At 39.6% G+C, this 13,191-nt stretch overlaps 1 protein-coding gene across 1 annotated transcript in view; it reads right to left on the bottom strand.

Moving 5' to 3' along the window:
- NPC1 (NPC intracellular cholesterol transporter 1) overlaps positions 1-7,411 on the bottom strand; it is a 30,987-nt gene extending 23,576 nt beyond the window's left edge. Inside the window, exons 1-2 of the mRNA XM_048508016.1 lie at positions 7,150-7,411; positions 390-512 (exon numbers count right to left, since the gene is read on the bottom strand). Coding sequence (XP_048363973.1) covers positions 390-512; positions 7,150-7,245 — 219 coding nt within the window. The 5' untranslated portion in view covers positions 7,246-7,411. The remainder of the gene's footprint in view (positions 1-389; positions 513-7,149) is intronic.
- Positions 7,412-13,191: the final 5,780 nt, after the last annotated feature.

Raw genomic sequence — 13,191 nt, forward strand, 5'->3', positions numbered from 1 at the left:
GTAGTTAGGTAAATATCCCATTGGTTTCAGCAAACCACAGTTCAAAATTAGTGTGACATTGAAAATAACATTTCACACTTCCTTAAAAGTTTCAATTAACTGAAATTAAGGGGACAGTATTTTCCATCACTTTAAACGTCACAGGACTTGAAACTGAGAACTGTGCATACTAACTAGTAGTTCAGTAATCAGAATGAAGTTTACCACAGTTAACATTCTGTATTATTCAAATTAATACTTGAGATAAGGATTGGTATGTAGTCTATCTTAATGAAAACAAAATTTATTGCGACACAATTTAAGAGGAAAAGTATGCATATGTCTTCTACCTTAGTCCTCGTCAAGTTATTATTAGGATTATTTGGGATTCTAATCCATGGGGGATTTACCTGTACTAGTTCATAGCCATCCTTTGGTAGAGGCAGTGGTGGGCCATCATATTCACAATTGTACCTTTTATCATTAGGAGCTTTTCCACACTGACCATACCAGACACAAGAGTCTGAAAATACCTAAAAAAAAAAACATTAAAAGTCAAGTTAGGCACCCAATGCATTAATTAATTTGCAGTAGTAACTTTGAGGATATTTTGAAGTCCAAGTAAGTTAAACATATTAAAGCTCACAATTTATACAACTCCAGTTTCTTCCACTGGTGGGAACATTTCGGAAGATGATATTTAAAACCATGGCTGCTATCAAAAAAGTTAGTTCAGGTGCACCTAAGGGCATGACCCTTTTCACTAAAGTGTTTTGGATTTTATCCATTGGAACAGGCTACTGACACACTGCAAACATTTTTTGACAGTCAAGTCTGATGTTGAAGCATTCTGTCTTTTAATCAATGAAGCAAATGCTTTAATTCTGCTCACTGCACAGAATTAGTATGGCTATGAGAAAACACACACACACAAACACAAACACACACTCATTTAAATAAATGAACCTCATTATAACACCCAATGCAGAAAACATGCAATTCAACCCCACTGTTATTACTTTAAATATAAATCTGGAACTGACTGATTCTATATTCCTACTACAAGCAACAGATCATGTTATCATATCATAAGACTCAAGCTAGAACTGACACCAATGTTCATGAATAACAAGCCATAAGTTTAGAAAGTATATTTTAATTAGAAGTACAGAAGTGTACTATGAGATGTGTGGCTGCATTGCTTTGGGCATGGATGCAAGTGGGGCGTGACAGGGTTTTTCTACCTAGTCTATAATTTTGGGAGAACCAGGTTTGTTTTAAACTTTCCCCTCAGGTAACAGGTGTTCTTAAGGTAGCAAGGATATAGGAATAGGTTCACTGCTGTGAGAAAAGTTTTGCTGTGCATAAGTAGAATACAGAGACCACTTGGGCAAAATTAATACATAAGCAATAAAGGTTATTTATTACAGGTTGGTTTCAAGCAGCAGATTAGCAGCACAAGTCTCCAAGACAGTAGACTAAGGAAAAATCAGCCTGCGAAACATAAATTTAAACTAGTTACGGCTTCAGAGAGTAGTCAGAATTTTCTTTAATGCTTTCATACACACAACAGACTTGAACTAATTAGCCACTAGACCAGATCCTCACACATACAGGATTCCAACCACACCAGCCTGCCCATTCCCAAGAGTCAGACTAAATGCTGCAAGGTCTGTTCGTTTATAGAGACTGGCCTAATGATTGGGTAGTCTATTCTACATCACAGATAGTCACACAACTCTGCCACACTAGCAGGCAGAGCTACCTTTCAAGCTGTCTACCTCCAGCTGTCTACCAAGCTGTCTACACTAGCAGGCAGAGCTACCTTTCAAGGTGTCTCAGAGCCAGATCTGAGCAATCATTGTACTCTCCCTGAGGTCAACCTGAACTTTCTCCTGTAGTGCCCTCCAACAATCCATCCCCCCTCTCAAAGGTGAGTGGCATCTGTAACAGCACTCCTATAGGTTCACCTGAGGGGCTGTTTTTCCCCCCCTTCAGGGGCGGAACAGCTTCCTGTCCATCACAAGGGGTTCTCATAATAACTGTCAAATACTAAACAACACATTATCTGCCTGTCAAATATATAAGTATTTCAGTAAAATGCTTAATACCCTGGTATTCCAATTTAAGATTCTTCAATGGAACAAAGTAAGATGAAAAGATAAAATCCCCACAAAACCAAAATTAAGAAATCACTGAAAGCAACAATTAAAAGAAAACACATCCATAGACTAAGCAATACACACATAACAAGAATATTACAGGTTTTTATCATACTGTGTGTATGCAAAGTGCCATCAAGTTGCAGCCAACTTGGGGCAACCCAGTAGGGTTTCCAAGGCAAGAGATCAACAGAGGTAGTTTGCCACTGCCTTCATATTTATAACGGCCTTAGTATTCCTTGGTGGTCTTCCATTTAAGTACTAAACAGGAATGATCCTGCTTAACTTCTGTGATCTGACAAGATCAGACTAGCCACAAAGGCCCTCAGGAACAAAAGCATCTTCCCTTGCCATATAAACAATGATAAGGAGTTAACAAGGTGAGCTTTCCTAGTGAAGAAGGCTGCCACATTCTCCCTTTGTTACCTTTTAGGTAGCAAGCCCAATATCCAAACTGAAACTAGTTATTAGATGTAGTTAAATATTCATCAAACATCTAACAAAATTTGCATCAAAAAACATATTTCTTTAAAAGTACTAATGTCTGATCTGCACAGTCTCTATATATTTGAACACGGAGATTAAACATAATTTTTCCCAGAAAAATATAAGAACAGTTTTGGGGTAAATGTGTCTTTGAAATAGAAATCCAAAGTATTTGGAATAGAAATCAATTGAAATCAAGTTACAATTGTGGGAAAAGGCCCAGGGAATCACATTTCGTAATTGCCAGATGTTCAAAAGTCTGCCAACAGCATTTATGCTAGAGGTGATTATAATGTTATGTTGTATAACATGACCCATAACAATATGGGTGCAAATAGTAGCACCCCCTACTGCTGATAGAGCAGGAGTATTAATGGCAAAACACCACAGAGTTTTGAATTGAGATAGAGTTGGTGAAGTGCTGCTTTTCAAAATGCAAGCAACTCTGCCAATGTGAAGCTCTACCAGCAACTTCAGTTATTGTCCATGTACCTTTCATTCAATCCAGAATGTTATTTGCATAAGTGCTGAGCATGCTGTTCTGACAACGCCATTATTAAAATAAGGGGAAAGATTGCAAATATATGAAGGATAGCAATAATGCCAGCTTTCAGAAATTCGGAAAGAAACCCAGCATAAAAACTCAAAGACTGCTGGGGGGGGGGGGGGGGGGGCACACACACACACACACACACACACACAGCAGAGACTTTACAAGACAAGATTTTACATGCATCATGTGACAAGAGTCCAGTTACAACACATTTCTAAAGAGCTGGAAGGAAGCATGCTGACAGCAGCATTTTTCTGACTCATCCTCACGCAGTCTTCTCTTCCAGCCAGCACACGACATGAATTTGAGATTACAACTAAAATGACAAAGCAATAGCGTATAAAATTAATACGCGAACGATGTATCTTTGCAGATTCTAATGCAATTTTTATCTCGTTCACACATTCATCACTATTCTCAGATGTGAGGGCGATCTGGCTGCGACATCTGTCACCCCATTGATCGCCAGGGTTGATTCGGCTGACCTGGCTGGCTAGGCGGGTGCCTCCCTCACTATTCTCTCAATTCCCCTGGTCACGTACATAACTACAATACAAGGGTGATTCATACTAGCTGATTTTACCATTGTAAGTTACTAAATATGAGGTATATACAGTGGTAAAACAGTTCACTCCAAGCATCTATGTAAAAGTTTACAACTATGTAATGTGAACGGGACAAATGCTATACTACTGGCCAATGCAATCACGCTGCTTTGAGGTTGCACTGGAAGTGTGTAATGGTATAACAAAAAATTCAGACATTTTATTTTTGGAATAACCTTCAGTAATTTATTATGGTATAATTTATTAAGGTAAATATGCTTGCTTGACAAGGTCAGATTCCTGCAGTCTAAGCTTGACCATGATTCTGTTCTCTGGCTATCATATACCCTTGACTGAAGAATGGTACACTTCTATCTGCGATTGTCTTCCGCTTCCAGTTTTGGGAGGGACAAGCATGGAGCAGTGAGGAAGATGGGGACACCAGCCTAGCCAGCCAAATCAACTCTGATTAGGTGACAGATGTTGCAGCCAGGTTCCCCTCACATATTCTCTTGAAATAAAGCAGGCACCTATACAGGCAGGAAAGGAAGGGTAGAAGGAGCCTGCACCGAAATTATGACTTTATTCAATAAATTTTAGCAATGTATCCCACACAGACAATAGCAGGCAAGGATGCACTGCACAGGGGAAAAAAAACTCCACAGGTCTCAAACCCTATAACCTAGATAAGCTCTTGTGATACACCTGGAAGAAACCATAAGTAGTACCATCAGTATTGGTGAACACGAGGTACGCTGATCACCATCCAGCTTTTCCATCATTATTTGTTTTTCCTTGTAGGTTTTGTGTCATGAATTCTGGATCTGAAAAAAACTCACTTCTACTCCCTATTTCATTCAAAAGCTATGCTTTATAGAGGCCATATCTGAACCATCCAGGAGCAGAATAGAAATCTACCTTTCATTTCTCACTGCATTGTCTTTTGCCACTGTGCTACCAGCGACTGACAATATTATTTACTATGAGCTTATTGCTGTAATATACATTCCGGTTTATGTATCCCCCACCCCGAGCTTTTTTCTTTTAAAACATATATGGTTGTGTCCATCCACTCTGTTCATTTAAGGGCAGTGCATTCAGTCAGTGCAAAGTGCAGGCCACTGTCAGAGGTTCCTTATGTCAACACGCTTCTCTTAGCTGTGATGAGGGGTAGAATGCACTCCACCAGTGACAGGGCTCCTCCTCAATCCAAAACCAATATAAATGTACTTTGTGTTTTGAATTAGGTCCTGCTACTCTACCAAAGACATCTCTGTTTTGAAGAAAAGTACTATCATAATCTATGAGATTTTTGTGCAGGCTTCCAAACCCACACATACTGAACAATGGGGTAGGCTAGCTGTTGCAGTTTCTATGATACACTTTTCTTCCCTGTCTGACTGTAGTTACCTTCCTTACAAAAACTTTTGTTTGTAGGCCGATGCTGGTGACATCATGGGATTCCCAAGAAAGCCTCGCAGCTTACAATTGCAGACACAAGTGCTGCTTACTTAACTACTGGGTTATGGAGGCTTCTCAGAGGAAAAATACCATGGATTAATGTGTTGTATGTGGGAGGAATTACTGAATTTAATACATTAACATAGTATCTTTCAGTATCACATGTGTTGATTGGAATGGAAGGTGCATGGAGTTTATGGGGATCTTACACACAAATGAAACAACTGGTGTGTGGGAATAGTGTTGCCAAAAATACAATAGAAAAGGCTGTCTATTCTTTGATAATATCTCATTTCCATTGGCAATGTTCTGCTTTCATTCACAGTACTATATTGAAATGAAGTATCTACTCCCAGTTTAACAAAATCATACATTTACTCTTCCCAATAACAGTTAGTACCATTTTACCTACTATTTGGTATATTTGTGAAATTCAAGTATACTTTTAAATGATTACAAATAAAACTAAATTACTGGCTTCTGTGGGTTTTCCAGGATGTGTCACAGTGGTCTGGCAGTTTTTGTTCCTAGCATTTCACCCGCATCTACGTCACAGTAAGATGTTTTTCTCTCTGTGGCACAGTGTGGAGTGACTGTGCAGTGGGGGTATATATTTTGTCCACCTTGCAAGGGGGTGAGACCCATTCGCATGTGTCTGAGCAGAGTGGAATGCAGTTGTATTCACAATCACATTCACAACAGCATTCACATGTGTCTGGGTGTTCATTTGGAGTTGCATTTGAATGCAAACTAGATATGGAGCTCTAAGTTGTTGTTTTTTTATTTTCAGGGGATGTCTTATTTTTTTCCATGATTTTGCACCCCCCACGTGACCAGATCAGTTGCGCTGTAACTGTAACGAGGACTTATTTTTGGAGTAGGGCTTATATTTCAAGCATTCTCCAAAATCCCGAAAAATCATGCTAGGGCTTATTTTCGGGGTAAGTCTTATTTTCAGGGAAACAGGTAACTACATATAGCTAAAAATTGTATGGGGTAGAGACTGTGGATAGCAGCGAGTGAACTGAAGCTGCTAAAATTCTGATATATTACTGTGGGATTTACCAATTAAGTAAGTTTTTAACTATTCTTTAGCATTCATTCTAGAGTCTGAGTGTTCGGTACTGTACAGAAAACTAGTGACCTATGTTTTAGTTTATTTCAAAGACTAGTGTAACATTAAAGTAAATTCTAACTACATGTCAGGAACAGGAACCAGTTTTGCAAACACAAAATAGAGACATTTTTAGCAGACTACCTACACATCACAGTGTCTTGAGCAGTGAGCCTGTAAGCTGCCTATATCTTATTACCTCACTTTTTTAACTCTAAAAGACCACATATTCAGAGCAATCTGATTTCACCAGAGTTCAAGCTTACTGCATTTTCCAGTGTACAACGACTCTCATTTTGTCATCTTTGTGAATCATTTTTATAGCCAGCGAGGTCTCCTAACATTGTGAACGGTTCACCACATTTAAGGTCCCCTAGCAGAAACCAACAGAAGTGTGAACAATCTTACTGTGAAGTGTCAAGAACGTGACTACGGAAGAATCATGACAAAGGAAGTCATAAAGCATGGACAACTAGGACCACTCCTAGTTAAAGTTCTCACCCAGCATTTATCTTATTGTACAAGGCAACATTTCTTAATAGGCACCTGAAGCATCAGACAGGTGTCTCCTGTATTACTGGCCAGAAATGCAGCCACTCCCCGCAAAATAAAAGGAGATAAGAAGATGCAACGGAAGTCATGATGTTAGTCAGACTCACCAAGACCCCTTAAGATCAATACTTATATTGTTTCTTATCCCAACCCACATTCATGGGGGACACAGACGAGCCTTTCCCCTCCCCACCACATGGAAGCACCTGATCCCAGCAAGCACAAGGGTCCGCGGGTGGAATCCTTCCCCAACCCAGGCCAGTCTTGCCCCACTCCGCCCAGGAGCACAACACTCACCGGTCCAGGGAGAAGCGCCAGCAAACCGAGCAAGGCAAGGCTCAGGCCGCAAAGCCTCCCGCAGCAGCAGCGGTCTAGACCCGCCCGCCTTCCCATTTCCCTGGCTGCTAGTTGCTGGAGGCGGCCCAAGAGTTGCCGGGCGCTGCAAGGCTCGTTTGGGACCGGGCTGTATGGAGACGATCCCCGGTACGTCAGGCTGCCGGCCAGCCCGTCCTGCTTCCTCTCCGAGCTCCTCCTCCGCTAGCAGAGCAGGCCGCCTTTTCCCGGGAGGTGGTGCTCAGGCTGCCCCCGCCCCCTCACGCCACCGACGTATCTCGGCCTTCTCGTCAGGCCATGGCCAAGCCCTGCGCGTGGGGAGCGGCGAAGCGTCGCCAGCTCTCCAGAGACATGTTTACTCAGAAGCGAGGGGGTTTCACTTACTGCCTTGCAGAGTTAAAGCCTAATCGGCGAGAAGGAGCGCGGCAGTTGCTGCCACACTATGGTATATGTACTAAATATAGACTCTGGGTGGAAAAGAAATGGGAGTCTTTGCTGTAGCCGCCTTTTGGGTTTAATTCAGACGTTTTTGTTGAAGCTATTTAATCACGTGGTTTGCTTGAAGACCCATCCCTGCAAGATAGTTTGATCACAAGGCTTTGCTTCAAACCCTGCATACGTTTCTCGTTTTAAAATGTGTCAGCGTTTTTTTGAGCCTGATTTTGATGGCATTATTTTCGATTCGTTTTCCGTTTTTGACTGAGCAAACATAATTTACACTGCCATCATTCATTGCTCCTCTAACAGTACATTGTATCCGTGATTCTTGACAAATGTATTTTTCTTTTATGTACACTGAGAGCATATGCACCGGAGACAAATTCCTTGTGTGTCCAATCACACTTGGCCAATAAAGATTCTATTCTATTCTATTCTATTCTATTCTATTCTATTCTGATAAGTCTTGTTGTTTGACATTTTGACAGTTTTTCATATGAAAGTGAGTAGTTAGTGGCCCCGAGTGTCCATCTACATCAGATGCATTCAGTACTCTTGTCATGAGATTTTTTCTTTTCTTTTTGTGAGTCCCATTACATGGGCATATGGTAGAAAAATCCCAGGTTCCACTCAAATACCAGAAGCATGGAATAACACCACAGCAAAGAACACCCTTCCAATTACAGATTTGTTGAAGAGATCCACATTACAATCAGCAAGAAAAATAAGGGAAATTGTGTAGTGAATCCCATGAGTTATGCTCAGAACTGCTTGAGCAGGACAATTTTCCTCAGGCTCCTGTAAAGTAAGGCACCTCTTTCATCAGTGCCTGTGCATATTATTAGTCCCTGCCCTGGCCCTGACATGTTCCTTACCTGAATAGTTGATATTTTCTTTAAAAATTAATTAAAAATAGGAAATGTGTTAGATGACCTTGAATCTAACACAATTGTAAAATAGTGGGACCATCTCTGATCATGGTAAAGTAAATATTGTACTTCTTTGTGTGGGAAACAGAAAAGATGCTATTTTAGACATAAATAGGGTTGCCAATATAGCTTGGGGTGTTCCTGAAGATTTGGGAGGGAGATGGATGGATGCCAGAGAGTTTGCCCTCCCATGCTGCCATTTTCTGTCAGGGAACTAATCTCTGTAGTCTTGTGATCAGTTGAAATTGCAGGAGTACTAGCCTGGACCCCTTCCTGGGGTTGATAATCATAGATTTAAATGGTTGTTTACAAGCAATATGTAACAAGTTAACTGAATCCTTTTTTTCTCCTTGTTCAAACTTAAACTCGCTATAAAATTCATCCTTGAAGGGACCTGTTTATAAGTTAGATTCTGTCAAAGGTGTGAACAATGGGTTGGATCCAACCAGCCCCTCCTCTGGTGAGACAGGCAGAAAAGGCACTACTGGACATGAAAGGGACTATGCTGGGGATCATAACATGGACAAAAACCATGTGGGATGGAAACTGTAATAAAAAGGGGAATTGGCAACATTATGCAAAAAAAATGTTGAATCAAAACCAATAACTGGAGGGCACTATGAAGGAGAGTCACAAGGCCAGTTCTGACTCACTTCACTTTGCTCCATGCCACTTCTCTTAAATAAACAGCCACTACAAATTCTATACAGTGAAAATATCTCCTGATTCTCCTTACATGTACCTAAGCATGGAAGATTTCTATGAGTCTCCTTTTATTCTTTAGTTCCTAACTATGTAACATGAGTTGAATTAATATTTTGCTCACAAGCTAATGTTTTTTTTGCTTCAGTATTCTGTCTATGAGATAAACCTTACCTCCTTAGTTATCCTCGCAGCAGAACAAATGAGAAAAGCTCACATGTTCCAGGGCAAGGAAGAACTGCCAGCAAGAATTCATGCATGTGATCACTGTGTACAGTAATTCTCACTTTTGGATCCTACTGAGGGGTCTTTGCATTACTCCTATCCGCAGGTCCCATAAACTTTCTACGTAGCTTTATTTTGGAGTCACCAACTCAGCAGACCTTGGTAATGTTTTCCATAAAGATTAATTTTGACTGCATTAAAATTTGGAATAACTTCAGAGATAACATTTTAAAAGCTTTACTTGATTTAATAATATTAAAGATGCATAATAGATTGCTTTTCTGCATACTTTTCTAAAAGTGCATTGACTGATTTCAGCTGATTTTATTCCCAGATATACAATAGTATGTGTATGTGATTGTAGTGTTAATTGCGCCTTCTCTTTAAAAATTACTGGAGTTAATTAGCCCCATGATATAAAATGATTTTTCCTAGCAATAGAACTAAAACGACTGCAGCTCAGCCTGGTTTGTTTATATTAGTGTAAAATTTCTGGGTGCTCAGTACGGTACTTACATAAAGTGGTCTGACCTGGTGTTGCAATTGAGAGCAGTTCCACTCCCCTAATGTGGATGTAATGTGAAAGCATGACTAAATAGGACAGAGAGGAAGAGTTTGTCAATCAGCTGTTGGTACAGCAACCAAAACAATTCTCAGACTAGCTGCAGCCATCTACTGGTGAAAACATAAATCTCTAAAAAGAAAACTGTCATTCAAGTTAGTTTTTATGGAATTTTTACTCCTTGTTTTATGTCACAACTATACACATTCTCAGCTCCAAATAGTATGCAATTAAAAAGCAACAAACTACTATATCAGGAGCTCCTCCATGTATTTTGTAACATTTGGGAGATATAAGGGTAGAAAGCAAAGATTGCCAATAAAGTGGGTATTGTTATAAGACTTTATTTGATTACAAATAACTTGGCATAGAGGGAAGTTTGTATCCATTTAAGACTTGAATTGGAATGTAGCCATCCATTTAAGACTTGGAGAAGAAATGTAGCCTTTTCTGGATAACACTTTCTGGATTAAATATCTGTTTCAATTATAATCTCTCTATTACTAATTAATATATTTATACTTATTTTCAATCAATGAGGACTTTACATTTGTTGTAATGCATCCTCCATTTTTACAGTCATCTGAGGGGGAGATAGCAATCCCCATTTGATGGGTGAAATCTACTTTTTCTTGTGAATTGTTCTTAGATCTTTGTAATTTTTCATCTAATTATATTTTCTCTGAATTGGTGAACTGCTATGATAACTTGTTCATAGACTCTTTATTTTGTACCCAATAATACCCCCCTCTGGTATCTGTTTCCTTATATCTTGTTGCCAGGTTTTCATATATGTCCCAATGACTCTTTCACTGAGCAGAGAGTAGCAAGAGAGAGAAAGAAGAAAAAACTAATTTGAAATGGGTCTAGAGAGGATAGCCATGTTAACCTATTGCAGCAGGAATTCTGAAGCATTTTAAATCCTTTTCGAGTCAGGTAGTATTTATTGTTTGAGCCATTGGCTATAACATCCAAAAATACATACAATTTTAAACCCTTTTACACCGTTTTCACACTTCTGTTTTTGGCCCATGCGGAATCCACCTATGTGATGTGAATTTTGTTTTGAGGGCACCTTCCCCAGTGTATAATTATAAAGAGGCTTTGTCCACACAATTCAATTGGACATAACAGAGCTTTACTGGATCAACCCTATGGGCCATCTAGTCTAGAATCCTGTTTCTCTCAGCAATCAAATAGTTTAGGCTGGCTAGACACAAGGCATGTGACATGCTGAAGAGAAGGACAAAAGTAAAGGCATTTTGAAAGGGAAGAGTTCACAATGACACTTCTTTACACTGGCTTTTCTGTATTGTTAAGTGTGTAGAGCAGCTCTGCAAGGCCCTTTGTTCCCTTTCAACTGCATAATTAAACATCACAAGAAGAAACAATTGTTCATATTCTTACACATGGGGATTGAGTCACAGTTTTGGCGCCCTTGACTAATCTTGTGACCTTTGACCCTGTTGTCATCTTCCAGCCATAATTAGATCAAGAATGTCAGGACAAAATTGTTCCCAAGTTGAAGAAAGAACCATAAAAATGCTGGTCTGGTTGTTTCCTTTCAACAAACAGGCCAAGGGCATTAGAAATGATTCAGCAAACATCTGGCCCAGGCAAAAAGGTTCACATTTCCTCACACATGGATAGTGAAGTGTAGGATCTGTCCTTTTGTTTAAATTGGGGGCCTTGGGGGTTGGGTGGCTCATTCTCAGGTCTTCCAAGGTACCAAAGATAGCCAGCAGCACCCCACTTCATTTCCCCCCCCCTCCCCAAGGCTGTGTCATTGTCAAAACTAGGAAGTGATATGCTTAAGAAGTCAAAAGAGTTTACCTGATAGTGCTTTCAATGGTTTCCTAAGTCTCTCCATTTAAACTGATGATACATTGCTATCTAGGAATGTGGAATTTGTATTTGCAACCAAGGATGAGATGGGTGGGGTGATGGTCTTTGGTCAGTAAAAAAAACAAGCAACTTGGAAAACTTGGAAACCAGGAATGTTTATTCTGTTGCTGGGCAAAATTTTCATGTTGGGCAACTTTCAATGAAGAAAACCTTAAGTTGGGTGAATCTTCTGCCCTTTCTTGTTTTTGCACAACCGGTTGTAACCATTGTTGTCCAGACCTGTTTCTGCCTGTTGTTTTTAAAATGTAGTTGAACATTACCAAAGCAGACTTTTCAGTGTCATTTCTATGAGCTCATCTGCTTGCTGATGCACATTTTAAAAACTCTTCAAAGCTGTCTCATTTTGTCACTCATAAAAATATAGTCCCTGATTCCTCCAAACCAAATTCAGAGGCAAAACCCTTATCCAGAACAGGTGATGAAAGTTTTCAAACCCAGTCTGTATTGAAATAGGATACTCAAATGATAAATCATCATGAAATCACTCAACAAAAATTGTATCTGAAGAAGCAAAACAAACTCACTCATGTATTAATTTTAATGAGTGTACAAGAAAGCAGCATGATGAATTAATGTGGTACATAGGGTTTTTTCTTGCAAATACACAGTAATATGCAAAATTAAGAGGAAACAATTTAAACTGATACAAATAAGGACAGCAGAAGCTGTTTCCATCCATGCACGTAGTCACATGTCCCTGACATTTATATATATAGTCTTTGGTTAGGTTGCTCTCAACAAGGTGTAACTGATATTCTAACGTGACAGGATCAACAGGGTTCCAGCAAAGAATTTTGAAAGTATTTTTCTTTCTTTGGACATTTGTTCCATATTCTGTTTCTATGTCAGTTTTTCCTTGTGAATAAGTCTCTTGAAGAAAATAAAACTATGGAATGTGACTTTGTAAGTGTAGCTGATCTGTGTATGTAGAGTATAAGCTACAATATAAATAAATTTTGTGTAAGTCAAGAGCTGAAACTAGAAAATTACACCTGGGAATTTCTTAATTTATTTCAAGTATTACAGGCGAGCTACTCTAAGTAAATTATTTGCATAACACGTACTGCATTTCTAAATGCTCTCACAGAAGGAATACTGCCTTATTTTAAAAAATGCAATATATTGTACACCTGCCTTAAGAGTTACAGCCCCATCCTGAGCGGGGTCGGGGGAGGACTGTATCTGCTGGCAGGAGCAGCATGGAGCACTTGCCTTGGAAGAAGGGCAAATCTGTTGGTGAGTGGC

The sequence above is a fragment of the Sphaerodactylus townsendi genome, linkage group LG09 (genome assembly GCF_021028975.2).
Source record: "Sphaerodactylus townsendi isolate TG3544 linkage group LG09, MPM_Stown_v2.3, whole genome shotgun sequence".
NCBI classification, from domain to species: domain Eukaryota; kingdom Metazoa; phylum Chordata; class Lepidosauria; order Squamata; family Sphaerodactylidae; genus Sphaerodactylus; species Sphaerodactylus townsendi.